General features: G+C 36.9%; 1 protein-coding gene across 10 annotated transcripts in view; it reads right to left on the reverse strand.

Moving 5' to 3' along the window:
* SLMAP (sarcolemma associated protein) overlaps positions 1–20,408 on the reverse strand; it is a 92,648-nt gene extending 72,240 nt beyond the window's left edge. For 7 of the 10 annotated variants that reach the window (XM_009322306.1, XM_009322302.1, XM_009322305.1 and 4 more), the window contains exon 1: positions 19,316–20,407. In XM_009322306.1, coding sequence (XP_009320581.1) covers positions 19,316–19,513 — 198 coding nt within the window. In that variant the 5' untranslated portion in view covers positions 19,514–20,407. Of the gene's footprint in view, positions 1–19,315 lie in introns of all 10 variants that reach the window. The other 3 variants (XM_009322308.1, XM_009322307.1, XM_009322301.1) reach the window with 2 other exon arrangements.
* Between the last annotated feature and the right edge of the window lie 39 nt (positions 20,409–20,447).

Genomic DNA, 20,447 nt, shown 5'->3' on the forward strand with positions numbered 1-20,447 from the left:
TGATGAAGCTGTCTTACTGGCTCAAGTGGCTGGAGTTCCTTTGTGCTGCTCCTCAGGTGCTCTCCTGCTGACCTGGGTTCCTTCTCCAGGCTCTGGGCATCTATTGCTGGCCCTGGCATCAAACTGGTAGAAGTGGGATGGATTCAGGTTCCCCCCCCCTGGCATCTCTAGTTTAAAGCCCTCTTCACCAGCTTGGCAAGCCTATGACTGAAGATGCTCTTTCCCCTTCTCTGACAGATGGACTTCATCAGCCCCTGCTGATGCTGCAAAAGAACTAGAATTAACATGCAATTTTTTTCCATGACTAATTAGCAGTTCAAAAATATTGCTGTTCTGAGAACAGCTAGGCTTTTTCTTTACAAAGGTAGCACTGTCTTGAAATGTATTCTTGACATTTAACATATTAAGTTCTGCTACAATTCATTATCTAGGGTTTTAGAAGAACAAAAGAGAAAGTTCAGAAACTAAAGCAAACCAGGAGAACGAGTCATTTACTAAAAGAACAAGAACAAAAACAACTGGCAGAAGGATATGCACTAGTAACTGAAAGCAAAAACATTTAAAGAATTATTTCAAAATCTACAGTCTCAACAGAACACAGAAGAAAGCTCAGCAAGCTTGGTTTCTCCAGTTGTTAAAAATGATAATGACATTTTATACGAGTGGCAATGCACTGGTACTGTGCATCAAATCAGTCCCATCTACACTAGCCCATCTACTCTATGAAAAAACAAAATTTGTACTGTATATCACGAAAACAGATGAACCCTCAAATTAAGTTCACATAAAATTCAAACTGCACTGCCAGTACAAACAGCCTTCCCACAAAAAACGTGTTTACTGTAAGTAATAAGCTTTGACATACCAAGAGGTTTGTCATCCAAGCTTAAATTTAATATGGCTGTAGACAAGACTATACTTTGATTAAAGAAAAATCAGCAAGACTTTTACACTACCTATAATTAATCTAGTATTAGTATGAAGTTTTAATAAACTTTAATTAGGATTAGATGCTATCCATAGCTTGTTTCAAAGGAAAATAGGTTGGGCCACTGGTAATTGGCAGCATTAAGAGCAACATGGTTAAATACAAATTCAAGAGAAACGTGTGTGTCTCCATTGCTTCTTTCCTCTAAACTTTTTTGGAAAATAGTTTTCTTCTGCAGCCCAGTAGTATACTGAGGTCCTGTGCAAATACCAGGCATATCAAACCCTATAGATGATGCAGGTTGACAGAATGTTTCATTGGATTATTACAGCTTTGCATTATTTCAACCCTGTCATTAAAAAAAAAAAGTTTGTGACACTTTTGCTAGGACAATTTTAAAGAAGTGTTTACTACTCAAAACCAGGAAAAATCATTCCAAGTCTGCCCAGCCAGTCTTAAAATAATTAAGATGTTATTGTTGTAATAAAAACAGAGTACAAAATTTATATATAGATCAGTAACAGCTCTCCTGATTGCTTATACACAGATCCATGTGAATATCCACTGAAGTTACATAATCTAGCAGATACAGGTAACAAGTAAAGGGGTAAGACCCTCTTACATGAAAGCACCTTTTCACACTGCTCCTGTTAGTAGGTAGGAATTAGTCTGTCTACCATGGACTTGAAAAGAAGGAAGCAAGTCCTTCTCCTACTTCATCTTAAAATTACCTCCTTCCTCTGTTGCCACCTGACAGTAGCTCCTAGGGGCTACAGAAGCAGCTGTATTTTAGGTATTCTTAAGTGAGAGACTCTGCAGCAGTTCCTGGAAACTAATGTACACACAACCTCAGTCTTTACATATCTCTTGGCTTTACTGGATAGCCCATTCCTCAACAGCAATCAGTATCTCCCGTCTAAGTTTTCAGGGAAGTGTCAGGAGTCAGTTCTCTGCTTTCTTCTCTATGTATTTCAACTAATTTTCATCCTAACAAGTTCCTTCTTTTGCACCAGGTCTATACTGTGGAGCAGTAACATTTCACAGCGCACCCAACTGCAGGAAAGCATACTGTGCAGTGTACACAGCTGTTGTACTCTCCCAAATATCTGCTTTAGGAGTTGCACCACAGCACATCTCCAGCTTCCTCCCTGTTTATATCCTCTGGTTTCTTTTGAAAAAGAAAAAAACCTGGACACATGGAAGAACTGAGTGTAGACTGGTCCCCTCCCATCATGCAACTCCAACACGTGCAAAGCACATAAGTGACTAGAAGCACACCACAGAATATCCTGTACTGTAGTTTCAACCTTCAACAGAAGGTACCTTAAAAACAAAGGGGTGCTGCATTTCCAGACATAAACACAAATACACCATTTAATTCTTAATAAGTTCTCATGGGACAACAACTATTTTTACTGTATTTGTTTATTCCATGGCTTGCTTGTCTGTCTCTTAAAATCAGGTACAAGTCAGATAAAACAAACATGTTCTGTTAACCAAGGTCCCTCACTTACCTTGTTAAATTGCGCTTTTCACATCTAATTCAAAGCTGGACAACTTGAGCAGCTTATCTACCTACCAACTGCACAAACTGGATGGCCTGACAACTTCCAGACTCAGCAGTTAAATGTCTCTAGACTTCCAATACCATCCACTCAACCAGCGCCAACGAGAACTAATTCAAAACATGACACACTTTATCATCAACTACCACCCAGCAGCATTCGCCGTCCCTGTTTCTCAACAGTTTTATAACCTCAGTGTTTCTTAATACGTGTAGAAGGAACGTTGATGTTTTCTTCACTTCCCTTTGAAAGGTTCAGCTTGAAAATTTAAATACCAGAAACAGTAAACTAGTAAACAAAAATGTGTAAACCACATTAACAGTTCAGAGTAACAAAGTAGAGTAGAAAAATCCCAACTCACGCAGATATTATTTTGAAAGAAAAATGGTAGGCATTTCAAACCAACTGAACTTAACCCTTTATTCCTAACTATTCTACCAATGCCTGAATTACTTTGTGTAAAATAATTTACAAACATAAATGGTTATAATTTTAGAAAGTCCCTCTGGATTTTATCATTCACATATACAATAATCAATGCGCAAATTATCAATCCAGTTTTCACTTATTACTTTAAGAGAAGACTATAATCATTTATGCAAAGCAAGGCACTCAACAGTAATATTCTATGATAAGTTACAATAGAAGTATTCTTGCACTGGGCCTTATGACAGAATGCAACACACTTACTTCTTTGCCAGTTAGACAATAATCTTTATAAAACTTCACTCAGGAACAACTATCACCTTTTATTCTTTCATTCCCCTCTTTCTAAAGGTTTACCAACTGTGCGTGATTTACAAACATTTTGCTCTGCCACCCAGAAAGAAGTGTGCCCAAGGTGAGTCAATCAGTCAGCTGGAACCTCAATACCACTTAAACTGCAATAGATGACTGCTTATCTTCTCTCAGGTTTATGTGCTGCCATAATTGCAACTGAAAATTCAATGTGTACTAGAAGAATTCAGTCCCTAAACTATTCCAAGAAAAATCACAGAAACAAAATTTAAAAAACCCCACAAAAACCAAACAAAAAAAAACCACAAAGAGAAACCCAGCAACTTGATTCAACCAAATAATGAATTTAATAAAGAGCTTCTAAGCCTGCTCATTTTGGAAAATACAAAATTTCTTTCCAAGCAATACTTAATCTTCCTTACATTATATTAAGAGTCACTCTGCAAATACATAACTACCAGAGCAAATAAAGACTTTTCATTTAAATGACCAGATTTTTACTACTCTCACTTTAACTGAATTTTTATTTTTCATTCACTTCAGATACTGTATTACAGAGAAGTTCAAATTGTTAGCTGATAAAAATCATCATTTACTGTGACAGAGTCTCAGAAAAAAACCAATTACCATTTATTTTTAAAGAAAACTACTACAAGTTTTACATTCTGCAGATATAAAGAGTAACCATTGTGTCAGTTCAAGGATACTAAGTAGAGATGAATGTTTGTATCAACTACAATGCAAACTGAATTAATAGATCTCTTCATGAAACAAACACGTTCAAAACTATATTAAGTATGAAATAAACTACTTCAGCTGTGACAGAACTATGGAGATGAACGTAAGTAGTTCCATGCTGCTATTTAAAACATAGACCAAAATCACTGAAGCAAACTCTTAACATCCAATGCTCTCATTAGCAAGTTAAGAGATGAAACTATTTTCCCTAAAATCTTTCATGGAAGATGACCTATCTTCCAACTGTACGAGTAGTTCAATGAAAAAACTGCCTGATCAAGAAATATTTTTTTTGCTATAAATGAAGCTCATTACAACCACCATTTCTGCATTGCTCATAATGATGGCTCTTTTTAACTGTTAAGAATATTTTGATAGAACTTCAGAAATTAAGCTGAGAAAAATATGCATTTTTAAAAATGAAACATTCAAATAGCAGACTTAACATAGAAAATTTTCAAGGAAAAGCTTTGTTACCTTAAATGACAATTTTAACCTTTACGATGATTTTTTTCAACAGCACAGAACTCTGCTCTTCAAGCACCTATGCTTAATGGTACAAGTAAATTTAAAAAGGAGAAGTGGTAATACATGTTTCCTGTTGGTTTTTCTTTTTTTTAAAAAGAGCAACTTGCAAGTGTGTAATTGTGACCTCAGTTGTTGTTAAGTTTCAATATTCCCTTTTGCATCACTTCATCCACTTGCAACATCAATCATCTTGTCTCTATGCCATCCTCGAAGAATTACCAATGCTATCAAACTCCATGGTATCTTCACTGCTCAGTGTTCTTTTCACCTGATTGTTTATCCCTAATACTGAAAAGTGATTTGTGCCTCAGTGCTGATATGAAGCTCACCTCTACAGTTCTCCAACCTGACCTGTACAGATCTGCTTCCTGCCCCCACAGTACCTAAGCACCTGCAGACCACCTTTCGATATGGCTAGCAGGCTCACATCAGAGAAAGTGACCTCAAGAACTGGTTGCTTGTATTTAGAAGGAATGAGACACAGAACCAGAAAAGTTTCTTCCGGCCTTTCATCTCACTCCTCTTCCCCCTAATTTTCTTCTCTCCAGACCCTAAATTCTCTTATGTCTGGCTGCCCCATCACCACATGACACTTACCTTGAACCCACTTGGACAAGAGAGGAGAGGAATCAAAGGTGCAGCTGAGATGGGATGCTACCACAGATGGTCAGGAATCTGTCTTTCTTACTTTGCAGAAAGGGACAGTAGTAAGAGGAAGGTGGCAGCTAGAATAACAATGACTTTCAGGAAGACAGCCTTATAGACTCCAATGGGGAAAGTGGGGCTCAAAACCAGACAGGGTAGATAAGATAGCTATTTATGAATAGCTGGTTGGACTGGATGATCTTAGAAGTCTTTTCCAACCTTAATGACTCTATTCTATGATTCTATGAAGGCTTGGAATTCTTTTCCTCTCAATGAATGCAAAGAAGACAGGACCAACAGCACAGAGCATAGACAAGGGAGCCATAGTCTAAGGTCTAGCTGTTTTAAGAGTGGCCCAAGTACAAGAGTTAGCATGCGGAGGATAGGATGGATGAAGGACCAGTTATGCAGAAGGGCTCATCTGACATTTGAGAACCGGTTTGGGAAAATTCTGTGCACCCACAACCTTTTCTACCACAGATTTGTTCTCATTTCTTCAGTTTTGTCATACACCTTGCTAAGAATCAGTATTTTGCAGAAAATTCTATTTTTTACCTTCTCAGTAGAAGAAAAGAAAGGGAAACTTAATTCCACAACCTGAAGTACCATATTTTCTAATGGTAATATATACACATTATAAATAAAAGGAAGTTACTACCCCAAAATCCACAAAGAAACACAACACAAAAAGAGGCACTCGCTGCTACGTAGGCTTTAGGTCTCAAGAGGATTAGATAAGGAATACTCTACTCTGACGTTGTGGTTCATCGTGCTTTTTTGCTGCCTACTCCATTTCACTCTTCCTGTTAACTTCCTAGACTACTGCCCTAAAGCTGGCAAGAACATCTTGTTCTAAATAAGCGTTATCACCCACATTTTCAGAAATGTTTAAGTTCAGTGACCTTGGATTTTCTAAAAGGTATTTTCACTGGACAATGCAGAACAAGTTGACAAGATTTTGTTTCATGCTATTTGCTTTAGTTGTTTTGTCAAGGCAACTAGAAAGCACAGAGGAACATAGAAATGGATATTGAAAAAGTACCTTTTGAGTTGGAATGAAATCCTGTAAAAATAGAATTGGAAACTAACAAGCATGATTCCTCTCGGAATCGCAGCACTGAGTTTTGCAGAAAGTAACAAAAACTCCATATTCTACCACAGTTTTCATAATGCAATTTCTCATTAGCATTGTGGGAAGATGCAAGACATACAAGCTTCCTGCTATGGGACTTTTTTAACAGTTTTACCCAAGCGTAATATCAACATGTCTGAAAAAAATTGTTACTACTGTATTTTATAAAGAACAGTCATCCATGTCTATTTTCCAGAACTTGAAGCTGTAATACTTGAGAAAAACAAACAACTCAAGTATTTATTCAAAACTTCTAAGTTTGGCTTAACACACTATTAGCATGTTAAACAAATATATTAATTATTATAATTCAAACATTTAAATGATAATACCATTACTATGCCTCAAGTGTAGACAGGTATCTCAATGCTTTATACTTTAAACAAGCTGCACTTTAACTGACTTTACCACTTCCGATTATATAAAATAAATATACAAGACATCCCTCCCATCATAATTCTTCTTCATGCAAGGTCATACAGTTCTTTCTAAAGGCTTGTTTATCAAAGCAGATAAACTTTCTCCTCCCTCTTTTTAAGATGTCAGCAAACAAAGCTCATACTTCAAAGGCTACATTAAAAAAAGTAAGCTCTAGTGCAGCTAATACTCTTTCAATTGCTCAAAAATACAATGCATCAGGAAAATAAGGAGCTAATCTCCACCAACCTAAGGCCACATAGCATATGCATAAATTAAAAAAAACCTTGCTAGGTAGTTAAAAAGGCCTTCAGACCTACTCATGGACACAACTAAAGGAATCTGCACTCCCGGCCAGCTGTATGAGCAAATGCAGTGCATCTAATACCTATCTGATTTTGTGGTAATTTATTACTGGTGTTCTTTTCTTCCACTGAAATGGGACATTTCATCAAGAATTATAAAAAGCACAAACAACGAGAAATTCTACTGCAATCAGAAGTTTTGTTAATAACTGTTCTAGTATTTGAATGAGTGCAATGAAGTTCAAGACCATGAAAGGAACAATGATGGGGGGGGGGGGGGGAAACAAAAGTGCATAGCAGGTTGGTCCCCTCCATCCAGTAGCAGCAGCAGTAGTAGTATCTCTAGCTTTATGGAAAGGAAACCCCAATAAGGGCCAAAAATCATAAGAGCAAAGACTGAATTGGTCCATTTTTCATATTTGACTCGGTACACTCACTAAAATCCTTTTTAATGTCCTAGCAATTACACAGCCACTGGTAATATTAAAATTGCAAAAAGCTGATCCCTTCCCATGTTCTCAAATATTTGTTTTGCTCGTGTGTTCTTTTCACCATGTTATTTGTTAGTTCAGACTTTAACCAGAACTTTCCAAAAGCTGCAACTTTTCTTCACATTGAAGAGACTATTCCTAGAGAGTAGGTTTGCCTCCTTTTTTTTTTTTCTTCTTACTCATGTTTCCACTCTCTCATCCATTAAATATAAACAGTTTTAAAATAAAAATGCAAGTTGGCTGTGCCTGTAAATGCAATAATGAAGTTTTATGATAAAAAACATTTTCTGTCTGTATATAATCACAGATTCTCATTCTAAAACAGACCCTGCCATGAAAGCTCCTGACTCTAATACAATTCCCCACTACAACAGCATTTACTGTTTTGTTAGTAAATGCTAATAGTACAGCCCCCAAATGGGTTATGCTGTCATATTACTAATTCTAATCAACAGCTTGGGACTCAGATACATAACAGCTACCTATATATGCACCCATAGCTTTCAGCTACAAACTAAACCAAAGTACTTAGTGCTTGCCATGGACATGAACATTCACACATAGGCAGCTACTGTTGCACAGTCACTTGTTAAGCCACTGAATCTTCATCAGCTGTAAGAATGCTTAGTTCCTGCACAGTCCAGGAACAGAAATTTCAAATGAAAAAATTCAACTGGTTTTTTTGTCAAAAAAAATTCAGATGCAAATGCCTCAATTCTGGAAGGTCAGTTGTTCCATTTCTTTTTCTTCTTTTTTTCTTTTTAATATGCCATCAAGCACATATTCACAATACACTTTCTAAGGTTTTATTCCAGCTTAAGAAAAGGCAAAAGAGGTTCAGATCACCAGATATTTATTCTATAATTGCAAAGTAGCTTGTAGTTTTAGCACTAATGGAGAAATGACAGTGGTATCATGTCTCAGCAAACAGCTTTAACCCTGATGGTATAAAAAAAAAAAGTATCCTTACTACTAACAACGACCTCATTAAACATCACCAGGCAAGAGCTCCCTTCTGGATGCAGATAACGAACCTTAATTTTAGATCACTAAAATATTATACAAATTACCAACTTTGAGCACAGCCAACAATTAAACAGCACTTTCATGCAGCACAACTAGGACTCGGTCCACAACTCCAAGGGTCCTATGAAAAAGAGTACTTGGGACACCTCAGCATGAGTGCAGCAGTCAAACAGAACAATTACCTTTTCCAAATGTCCACAAGTATAAGCAAGCACTTACTATTTCTAAATCCTTCTATTGCCTGAAAACTTTTGCTCTGGAGAGAATAGTTTCCACTAAGCTTTGCTCACCTGTACAAAAACAGTCTAAAGCAATATTTAAAGCAGAACTACATAACATACTTTCTAGACTTAATTTGAGGCATGACACCAGCAAGCAGATCCAGTCACTGAAATAACGTTACAAGATTACAGCTACCCTAACATTAGACTCAAAACTACATCTTCATAAATGGTTTTTAAAGGAAACTACGAAGCAATTATTTTTGTAAATCTTTTGGAAACACAAAACTGCAATTATAAAGGAAGATGTGTACAGCAAGTTTAAACAATAAAATACATCAAAGAAAACAAGCTACAGATCTCAAAAGGAAGACTAGTCATCAAGATCCTTTAATATTAGTTTATAAAACTTATGTCACCATCTAAAATTCATCCAGTAACACCTATCCTGGGAAGGCTCAACATAAAGCTACGTGAGAAAGAGAAGAAGAAAACTGAGCACATTTTCATTTGATCAACCGAGCAAAACAAAACAAAAAAACCAAACCACACCTATCCACACAACTGCATACAAAATTGTTCAACTGCAGGCACATTTACACCAGGCTGTGAAGCAGGCAAAATCCCAGAACAGGATGACCTAAAGAGCCCACAGGAATGCAATCTGGATGTCCCAAAGTGGCTTCAAGAAAGGAGAACAGCTGTGTTGGTGCAGTGTTTTGCCAAACTAACCCTTCCCAAGCCCATTTCTGGAACATGGGGTCAGAGCAAGTCAACCTGCAGCTAAAATGTAGGTCTACATTAAATTTATCAGGAGGCAATATCTGCAATAGGATGTATGTACAACCTGTACTGATTTCAGTAGGTGAGGGAGCATGTGTACAGACTCCAAAACAAAAAATGAGTTTTGAGAGGAAGTTGTCCATGTGTGTCAATGCAATGCATTTGTTCAAGTACAAAAACCACCAAAAACATTTTCCCTTCCGTTCACGTGAAAGTTAAAAGTTATCCAAACACAGCATACGTACTTTTAATTTTCTAATTAAGAGTCAGATTCATAAATTTAACTAAAAATCAGGATGACGCCATAGGTAAAGTGCATTCAAATAGACTTAGAATATCCACATGCCTTTCTATGTTATAGGTAACATTATTAATATAATAGCAGTCTGTCAGTTCTTCCTTAATTACACAGGAAGGCCTCTGTTCATAGACCAAATCATTGGCTTATCGTCACAGACAGTATTTATACACCTACCAAAATCCCTGCTTAAACAGCACAACAAGTAGCTTTACCTAATGTCAACTAGTTACACAGATTGCAAAAACAAATATGCCCTTTCTATGACGATTTGTATTCCTGGCTTTCTCTTACAATTGCTGGAATATGCAGTCTAGGAAAAGTTCTCAAAGAGGAAGATTGAAAAAAATAATTTCCCCTTTGAGTTCTTAAAAAGGAAGTAGTGGATGAGAGCTGTAAGTGAAAGTGTTGTATTATTTCCACCCTTATGGAATCAGGGGTTGAACTAGGAACATTCTTATGTCTTTCATTTAGTGCTTCTTCTCCTCCAAGTAAATTTTAAGAGAATTTCTATTTATCTAACACATTTTGGTGGGAATTCTAAGTTACACTATAAAAGAAGTACTCCGTGTATTTCATAATACTAAATTATATTTATATACACACACACTTAAAGTTCAGAACATAACTAAAGACGACAGCAACACAAGCTAGCCTACCTAGCAAATATGCCTGACTCTAGCCTCAGAAGCTTATTTGTTGGTAGGGATTAATTTTGTACCCAAAATTCTATCCCAAGTCCACAAGCAACCTAAACTAATTAGACCTGCTGTGGAGCAGAGGATAGGACTGGATGACCTCCAGAGGTCCATACCAACCTAACTTATCCTCCGACAGTCATCCATGTCATAGAATTTGGCTGTCCTTGTTCATAGTATTGGAACTTCCCTTAAAGTAAATACCACCCTAACTATACATAATGACTTACAGTTCTGGAATCCATAGAAACAAAAAGAAACTTCAAACTTTGTCCCTTAATAACATGTGATTATATTGACTCCACATAGCCTTAAAAATCTTCTGGCATTCAGCAAGAGGAATCCGTGTAATGATAGCAAGAAAACAACAAGGAGTTGCAATTACCTACCAAGAGCAAAGACCTGTAAAAATAGTTTAGCTGCAGAATGGATTCTTTCACAACCAGATATAAAAAACAAAGCTTTTTTTTAATAACAGAATTAAAAAAGTGAAGAATTACAAATAATTCATTATGCCTCCCAAAAGCTTTCAGATTCTTCAAGCACCTGGAAACAGTAAGTGTAAGTGCAGAAAATAGCAATGCCAGAATAAAATCGCAAGTAATAATACCACCAAAACTGATATGCAATGCTATTGCCCTTAACTCCATTCAACTATTATAACTAACAACCAAAAAAACAAAGAAGTGACAATTAATTGTGCCAGAAATTACTGGGAAGGTCACCATAAATTTAAAAGGCAAACAGGTAGGCAGGCTAAAAGCCCGCAAAACCAAGAGATCTGGCATCTACCCTATACAGTTAAGTACTACACTTCAAGAAAAACAATTAAAAAATAGAAAGCAAAGCGGAGTCATCAAAATCTGCTGGGGGGGGGTGTTAAACAAGCAAAAAACCTCTTACAGAACATTAATAATCTTGCATCGAAGACAAAGTTTTAGAAAAATCTATGTTTAAACTTAATCTTGCTCAACACCCAGAAAAGGGCCAACTCTGAAAAAGTGCCAGTTAAGAGCAAAAACTGCCTATCAGATAAGACTAATAGCATATGCAAATAGCAGCAGCCGGTACCAAATGTCTTCAAAAGAACCTGCTGTACAAATATCTATTTGGCCCATAACAGAGCTTTTCTTCTTTGATGTGGAACATATGCATTTCCATTCCTTCCTTTAAAAAGGTTATTACTCAATACACAGTTACAAGCAACCACAACTGTTGCATCTTAAACTCTTGCATCCATTTTATTTTTATGGAAGAACTTTTACAACTGTAATTATGAGAATATACAGCATTAATAACTTCTTAGTTTTATTTTCAATAGTCTCAATACGAGAACAAAAGGTCACTTGTCTGTTCTAATATAGCTTCTATATCTATCTCAGATGTTGCATGTTTCTTATATTGAAGTCTTTCTGTCAATAAATATTTTCAACACATTTGAATTATCATATGAAAACCAAAACTGAACAAGATGTTCCAACTGGGGACAAACTTACTTTAACAGTAGCACAATACTGTCAATATTTTTGTATTTAGTTACAAGTTCTCACTATTTTGCACTATTAGAACATTTGTGATTGAGCCTATCTCATCAGCAATTCTTCAGTCTTTTCAATGGTTGGTTACTGTTATTTTATAACCTAAAGAAGTCTAAGAATAACACATATTTTCCTCCAGTATGCACCATAGTTCAACTATCAATACTGAAGTGTTCCTTAGCTTTGCAAGGATACTATAAATTCCTCATGCCCTTAACTACCCTTGACTAATCCCAGTACTTTTTATATTTACTTTTTACATGTTTACAAAAGTAAAAAAAAGTCGAACTGCTGCTAGAGCATTCTGTGTTTTTCCACTCAACTACAGTGTTACTGCAGGATTTTGGACTTTCTATTATAAGCCTGCTAGAAGTTCATCATTTATTTATACTTTCTCAAGACTGAAATAAACTCTAAGACATTGCTCAATCACATACACATGTGTCCGGTAGAACATAATACAAAAATTGTATCCGATTAAGTGTCTGGCTCGAGCACAATTATTTTCCCTTTCAAAAAACAAACTGTGCTCGGTCTCTGGCAGACAGATATGTCATCTTGCAGGGGCTTAAGATGGTACAGTCCAATTAATCTCTCTGCCTCAGGTTGCCACTCCTAAAGCAGACTGAAAAAACGCTTGTCTATACTCAACAAAAACATGACAATTCTGCAAGCCTTCTTCCACCAATACTGCTACAAGCAGAAATGTTTATGGAAAGAAAGACAAGTTGGGAATGTTAATTCATTGTCACAGCAATATTTAACTAAACTTGGAGCTCTTAGATAATCCAAACTCTCAGCAAGTGAGCAACATTAACAGGAAGCAATTATTGATGTGACTCAAAAGAAAATCCACAGACAACAATCAATCATACAATTTAGTAGCAATAGCTTGTAAAATTGCTAGCATCCCTAAAGGGATGGAGACAGCATTCTTCTTTCCCTTTCACTTGCCAGGTTCCACAAACCATAATCGTTTTCACTTTATATTATCTATTAAGAGAAATGACAAAAATCAAAATGCAACAAATGAGCTGAGTATTTGTCTACACATTTTGCAGAGTTTTAGCTAGATCATATTCAAATCAACACAACCAAAGTAGCACACTGACACAGTTAGAGACTACTAACCCACATGGCTCTTTACAGCACACATAAATTCAGTTTCTTTAGTTAGATAACAAAGCACCAAAACTGTTCAAATTGAGTAAGAAAAATAAGAGGGCAAAGCCAAATAAAAAATATTTCTCTAGTGTAACATAAATCCACCTGCAAATGATCAATGGATTGCTGCAACTAGCTTGTGAAAGAAAGTCAAAGAAAAAGTCAAAAAGAATTTTGTATAATGAAAGTGTATTAGGGAAGCAAGGTTTTACATTTATAAGCACGGGACCAGGAACAAACCCAAACCATCCCACTAGAGACCTAAGGAAAACACATTTACTGGCCTTCATTACTGCTAAGTAACCCGATTCATTTGAGGTTTGTAAAAATTCATTGCAAATACAAAAGGGATTTTTGTTTGTTTTTAAAACCTAATCAATGTGTTGGTGTTCCTGGCTCAGCATAGATGCATCATGACTGCAGTGGATCAGCTCCAAGAATTACAGTATTAGCTCTGCAGCAGTGGCTCTAGATGGTATCTCTGCAGAGAAATCCTTGTCAGCAGTAACTTACCTCTACTATAAATGGCCGCCAGCACTCCTACACTGGGTTCTAAAAGAAGTATGGTGGGGAAGTTTGCCGCAACCAAGAACTCCCTACCCCATACTATTCTTATGATCATATCAGCATAAAATTGGATAGTTCATTCAGGGTGAAAAGCACTTACATAAAAATATTAACAGGTGTATGTAAGGCCTGGCTGACATCAACCTCTTACCAAAAGCATCTAAGCACTGAAATTTCACCTTAATGTGTTATAGCAGATCCCAGGTCAGTCTCCCAGGGCACTTGGAATAAACATTCAATGTTTGGAAGATAAAGTGTCTCCTCCACAGACACTGCAAACTGTAAGCATACATCAAAGTACTAAGAAATAAAACATTTGTTCAGTTCTCAAAGACAACAATCATAACAGAAAGCTGAAAAGATGTAATAGAGGAAAAAATAAATAACAGACATGGTATCTACTGAAAGAAATGCTACTGATACATGAGAAATTAAACATCCCTTACACAGATCAGCACCAAATAGCCCAGAGTATCATACAGGAATCTCTACAGGAAGCAGCAGAAAAAAGTCTCCCATTAAAATCCTGCAACCCCAAATACCATTTTTCATATCCCACTAAATTTTGTAAGATAGATTTACTAAAATACTTCTGAACAAACAGGATGTCCAGAGAAGATGTCCTATACTTCCTGAATCTTGCCAAATTCTTTATCTCCACAAAACATTCTATGCAATGTTCAATGAACAACGTATTTGCTTTTTACAAGTTCTTTCTCTTCTTTCTTTCATGATCAATATACTTTTATCCCTAGTACAATATAGCAAGAAAAGAGAGCATCTAATCTTTCAGCTCCTGTTTATCAATGTATTTCTTGCACTGGTGGTCCAAAATTAGATGCAGTATCCTAGACATGGTCTAACAAGCTGCAAGGGGTTCTTCCTTTCCAAGTGCAGGACTTCACATTTGTCCTTGTTCAGACTCCTGAGGTTCCTGTCTGCCCGTTCATTCAGCAAGGTCAGGTCCCTCTGGATGGCAGCCCTGCCCTTGAGCATATCAACTTGTTCCCCACCACACCAACACTCCCAGATTTGGTCTCATCTTCAAACTTGAGTGTACTTGACCTTGTCCTTCAGGTCATTGATAAAAATGTTAAGCAGGACAGGTCATAATATAGACTCCTGTAGTATTCTCCTTGTTACCAGCATCCAGGTAGAACAGCACCTATTAACCACTACCACTGAGCTTGATCCTCAAACCAGTTTTATTTTACTCGTCTAGTTGTTCGTACATCCAGACTGCAGTGCCCTAACTTAGAAGACCATCATGGGAAACAGCCAAAAGCCCTGCTAAAGACAAGGTAAATAGCGTGCATTGCTCTCCCTTGCCCGTAAGTCTAGTCATTTTATCATACAAGGCAATCGGACTCATCAGACATGATTTATCCCTGCTAAATCCATACTGACCATTACCAACCAAATCATCTTCTTCATGTGCCCAGAAAAATGTTCCAAAACTTGTTCCATGATTTTCCCAGGGACTCAAACAAAGCTAGCCAGACTGTAATTCCGTGGCTGTACCTTTGGGATTGTTTTTTTCAGGTGTTGGTTTTTGGTTTGTTGGGTTTTGGGTGGGTTTTCTGGGGGGGTGGGGAGGGCAGGGTTTGTTTGTTTTCTGTAACATTTTTATCTCACATATTTTAAGCTTACAAGCCATAAAGCAAACCTTAATACATTTCATTTGCTATCATGTGGACTATTTGGCTTTCAATTTACTAGTTAGCATTTCTGTAACCAAGATACTATGAATGTGCTCAATTCAATTCATACCCACTTTGAATTAAATGAAAACAGTAGTATTAGCTACCACCCTAACACAGACACTTGTGCCTACACATTTTTTTTCAGTTGTTAAAAATGACCAGTTATTTGGACTCTTTTTGATCTAAGAAAATACTTTATTTCTCATGGTTTCTCAGCCCCTTTGGTAAACTGTGGCAATGAATTCTCTATAAAAGGTACTTACAACAGCCACTGACAACAATCTAAGGCACTGCATAATTCCGATTTCTGAAAGCCTGGATATCTGTCGGAAACTTCAGGTTTCTGCTAAAAGCTTCCACCACATCTGTCAGAAGCATTTCAGCCTGGGAGAAGTCGCATAAAATTCTCAAGGGTTTTCAACTTGCTTATTTTTAAAAACAAAACACAAATACACCACCCCCCCCCAAATAACTTTAAGACTATTTCAATTAAGCAGTTTTTACAGAGTTTCTGCCCATATGCAGTGATAGAAGCTGAACAAACATATTTAGATTTTCTGAACTATAGCCCACTTTTTCTTTTGCTTTGATTCACACTTTTTGGAACACTCCATGCTCAGCACAACATCCACTTCCTACAAATCTGGTGACTCACTTTTTCAGGCATCTCTTAAAAAGATTCATTAACTTGTAATTACTCAAAAAAAAAATCAATTCTAAGCATAAGCTTCTAATGTTACTGCTGTATGAAAAATCCACAAGGAGATATTACGCTGTTTCTACAAACACAAGCAAAAAGAGGCATTGCACTGGTTGTCTATAAAAGTATTAAGCACAGAGTAAGTCTGAGTACAGATATTGCCCCCACCATCTCCTTCCGCCTTTATCTCACACAGTTTTACGCTTACACATCATGTTAAAAGTATTTTAAAAAGCAAATCCAACTTTAAATATCTGCTTTTAATTGCTATTTACTGGTGATCTTGAAGACTCATCCCACTTTTATCCTTAACAATGCTGGTGTTACATAGACATTAACTCCTTTGGGCACATAACTTTTCCCATGCATAATGAAAGTGCCTTTATACAAAGTAAACATTCACATCTTTCAACTGTAAGTAACATGTCATCTTCAACTTGGTCTATCTATGTGACATACTTCAGTTTAAGCCTACCTCTGCCTCAAAGAAAAAAAAAAAAGTATACTAGTTTCCTTGCCACTGCTTACTGATGCTCCCTCTGTCTGGTTTCTACCCTTCTTTACAGATTATGCTGATACAATTGTTTACACACTATGTAGTAAACAGGATCACTCACATGATTCACTAAAACAAAACAAACAGAACTCCAAACACTCAAGAAAAAAAAAATCATTAGAGTATAACTGAAAGGCAGCTCAAGAGGCAGCACAGAGATTGGACTGAGTGACTGGGAATGCCAGAAACTGGTATTGCCAAAGCCCACAACTTATGAAACTGCAGCCCCAGATCATTCATGAACTATTTTGAATTATCTGAAGGTTTCTCTCTGTTACTAAATTAACATTTCAAGGTATTATCTTTCATAAACCCCAGAATTGATAGAAGTCCTATATATGAGCTTCTAAGAAATGTTTACAAATACTGTGGCAAAAAGAATTTATGCAGGTTTAAATATAGGTCATTGATAGGATAATGACATATTCCTAAAAGAGATGCACTTATTAGAAGTTCTGTGAACAATGATAATAAACGTTCCTGCATGCAAATATTCTGGCATAGTTTTATGTTTTTGTTTGTACTTTGAAAACACCACAGAGTTCTTTAAAGTAGTTTTTGTGATTCAAGATTAAGCCTGTATTTACCAACATCTACCACCTGCCTTTTCACAACAGTAATTTATATCTATTATCTCTAACAATGCATTTTTCCCTCTCCTCCAACTATCTCACAATTTACTATTCAGATACTCAACTAGATGAAAAAACAGACCATATTGCCAAGAAACAAGCACAGAATCCAAAATTCTCCATACTGCTGTATTAATGCTTTAAACCTTTTACAGTACCACAACATCTAATATGCAAAATTTACAGTAATGTATTCCTATGCATAATCTTAAACCCCTTCTGTAGTTGATCACTATGGCTACTGATCCAGATACCCACCTGGGCAATTTTCATCAAGACCCCCATCAAATCCTCACATGAGAGCATGTCAAGAACTACCACATACCATCCACTTAATTACAACTACCAAGTTGCTATATCAACTAGATAAAATGAATAAGCATATAATTTTTTGACCTGTATTAGAAAAGCCAAAGCTAACTGAAATTTAAAAACAAACAAAAACCCCAAAACAGCTGACTGTCTTTTAAGCTCATCTATTAGTTAGCAGACTTTCTCAACACTCAATGCCTTGTCAAATTAATAAATTTTAATATGGCTAGACTATTTATAACCATAAAAGAGCACATGGGGGTCTTAAAGTCTTTACAAATCATGAGAAATGTTTATAAAAAGCTATATGCATACTACTTCTTAATCTAAAACCAGTACAATAAATTGGAACATTTTACTTTGTTGAGTCAAACAAGAAAGGTTAAAAACTAAGCTTAAACTGAAAATATTTCATGCACTTAAGTTTTCTAGAGTGTCCAAGAATGCACATCACATCCACAACAGAGTCAAAACAACATGCTTAACGAAACACTAATACAGATAGCATTTTGCACAATTACATGCAGGTAACTTGAAAGCCATGCCATAACCCAGCCTTAAGAAATTAAACACTTGTCTTGTCCCATCATGCCCAGGTATTGCATAACATAGGAAAGTTAACAATGGAAGGTTTAAGAACTTTGACTGCGTTGTACTTTTCCTCATGCTGTGTCATACTACTAAAAAATACTGCGTTAATTACAGACCATATTATTCTGAAAATCAAGAGCTACACTGACCACATTTCATAGAAGGGCATAGAAGTTTTTTAGCTGTGAAGCTAAAAAACAGAGCTGATTTAGGGCATATGAAGTTCTAGGGCCTAACATCAATATATTTGGAAAAAAAAAATACAGTGCTGAGCAACTGAAATCTGCACTTTGTTCATTTCTTGCTGGATATTTAAAATCAACTTGACAGTCATTAAGTAAAATAACTTTACTTGTCCCAGTTCAATCCCTAGTGGACAAAACAAGCACTACAGAACCCCTAAATTTCACTTAACAAGATAGTTAGCCTTTTGAGAGGAACAGTTAAGACAACACCGTATATATTTTAAAACCATTTTCACTATCAATAATACCTTGTTTGCCATTTGTTACACTCCTGCTGCCAGTAACAAACCTTCTATCAGACCCAAACGACAAAATACTCTTTATAAAATTTCAAAAGGGCAAGTAAGAAGAGTGCTAAACCCAGTTTTTAAATCAATTTTTTGACACTTCTCACAATGAGATTTATTTACATGCTCAGATAAAATAGGATTTTTCTCAGCATTTAAAAAAATACTATTAGACCATTATGTTCATACAAGCCTGTGCTTTCAGATTTGTATTATTCACCTCAAAATCACCTAATTCCAGCAACGAATAATACACATGCAAATTTTGCAGTACTTATCACCATTTTCAACTGTTAGTTTTATGTACTTTTAATAATATTTAAAGTTTCTGCTTAGTAAGAAATTATCAACTTACCTGAAAAGTAATCATTTTAACTACAACACAAATCTTACTCTTTCCACATGAAACCATACTTATTACAGCAAAACCAAAGTGATCTGCAATCTACAGGGACTTGCTAAAACACATGTGCAGTTCATTATTTTTAAGTAAAGAAAACATCTTACCTTGCCTGTCTTGTGATCAAACCAGACAAGAGCATGGTTCCTGGACAGCACCTTACAGTCAAAAGTTGCATTATTCTGAGCTGGCCGGCAGCGAGCCACAGAGCGGCCAATCTTGACAGGCTCGTCCAGGTAGACATGACGCTCCTGAAACGGATGAGAGTTCGGGCGGCAAGTGAAGATGGCCAAGGCTGAAGGCATCGAGGACAGATTGGAGTTGCCACACCGACCAGAGATGAAGAGAGCCTCTTCTGATGCAGACTGTCCTCCACAATTTTGAACCCAAACCTCCACAGCAACTTTATATTAAAGCAGGACAAACATTATTGTATGAGAGGCCTAACAACTCATTGTTTCAGTGTGTAAACTAATTCTGGCAATAATCCAGTGAAAAAGCCCCATTATGTCTTTTAATAATATCAGCAGTGGCCCAAAAAAAGTCTAAAATACACAACTTTCAATCCATCCTCCTCCGGAAGAACAGGAACAAGCATCTGATTCCTTCAAAGAGAAGCAAAGGCTCCTTGAAAGAAGGACAGAATGTCTTAAATCCAAGTAGATGAGTCATACAAGTACTTTTGTTTGTAACCTCAACTGCCTTCTTTCCCACCCCCCCCTTCCATAAACAACACTGACCAAAATTCTGACCAATGCAACATGGAAGCAAGGAAAGGTTTAGGGAAGGGGGATGAGGGAGAAGGATTAGCGTCCTCTCTCAAAGCACACAGATCAGGAGTTGGAAGGTGAATACAAAGCCCTCACTCCACAACAGGGATTTAGTCGCTTCACACGGCAATCCGCATTTCACCATCTTCGTATATTAAACCAAAGCAGAATAGGTGGTCCTCAATTTAGGATGGGGTATGAGAGCTATACTGTTTTCCTCCCCTACACCAGATACAGCTGAACTGTTCTACAGTTTCAGGCAGCCACTCAGATAAGGAACTTGATAAGGCATGGAGAGGGCTTCAAATTCTCCTTCTCTCGCGGACAAACTAACGCGTGGGAAGGGTCCTTCGGGGACGGCCTACGAAGTGCACTGACAGGTTGCTCCCAGGCGGTGCCCGCGGTGGCTCTGGCCGGCAGCAGCGGGCAAGCGTCCCTCCGCGGCGGGTCTGCTGGCGGCCGGTCTGCT

This window comes from Pygoscelis adeliae, unplaced genomic scaffold (genome assembly GCF_000699105.1).
Source record: "Pygoscelis adeliae isolate BGI_AS28 unplaced genomic scaffold, ASM69910v1 Scaffold404, whole genome shotgun sequence".
Classification (NCBI taxonomy): Eukaryota; Metazoa; Chordata; class Aves; order Sphenisciformes; family Spheniscidae; genus Pygoscelis; species Pygoscelis adeliae.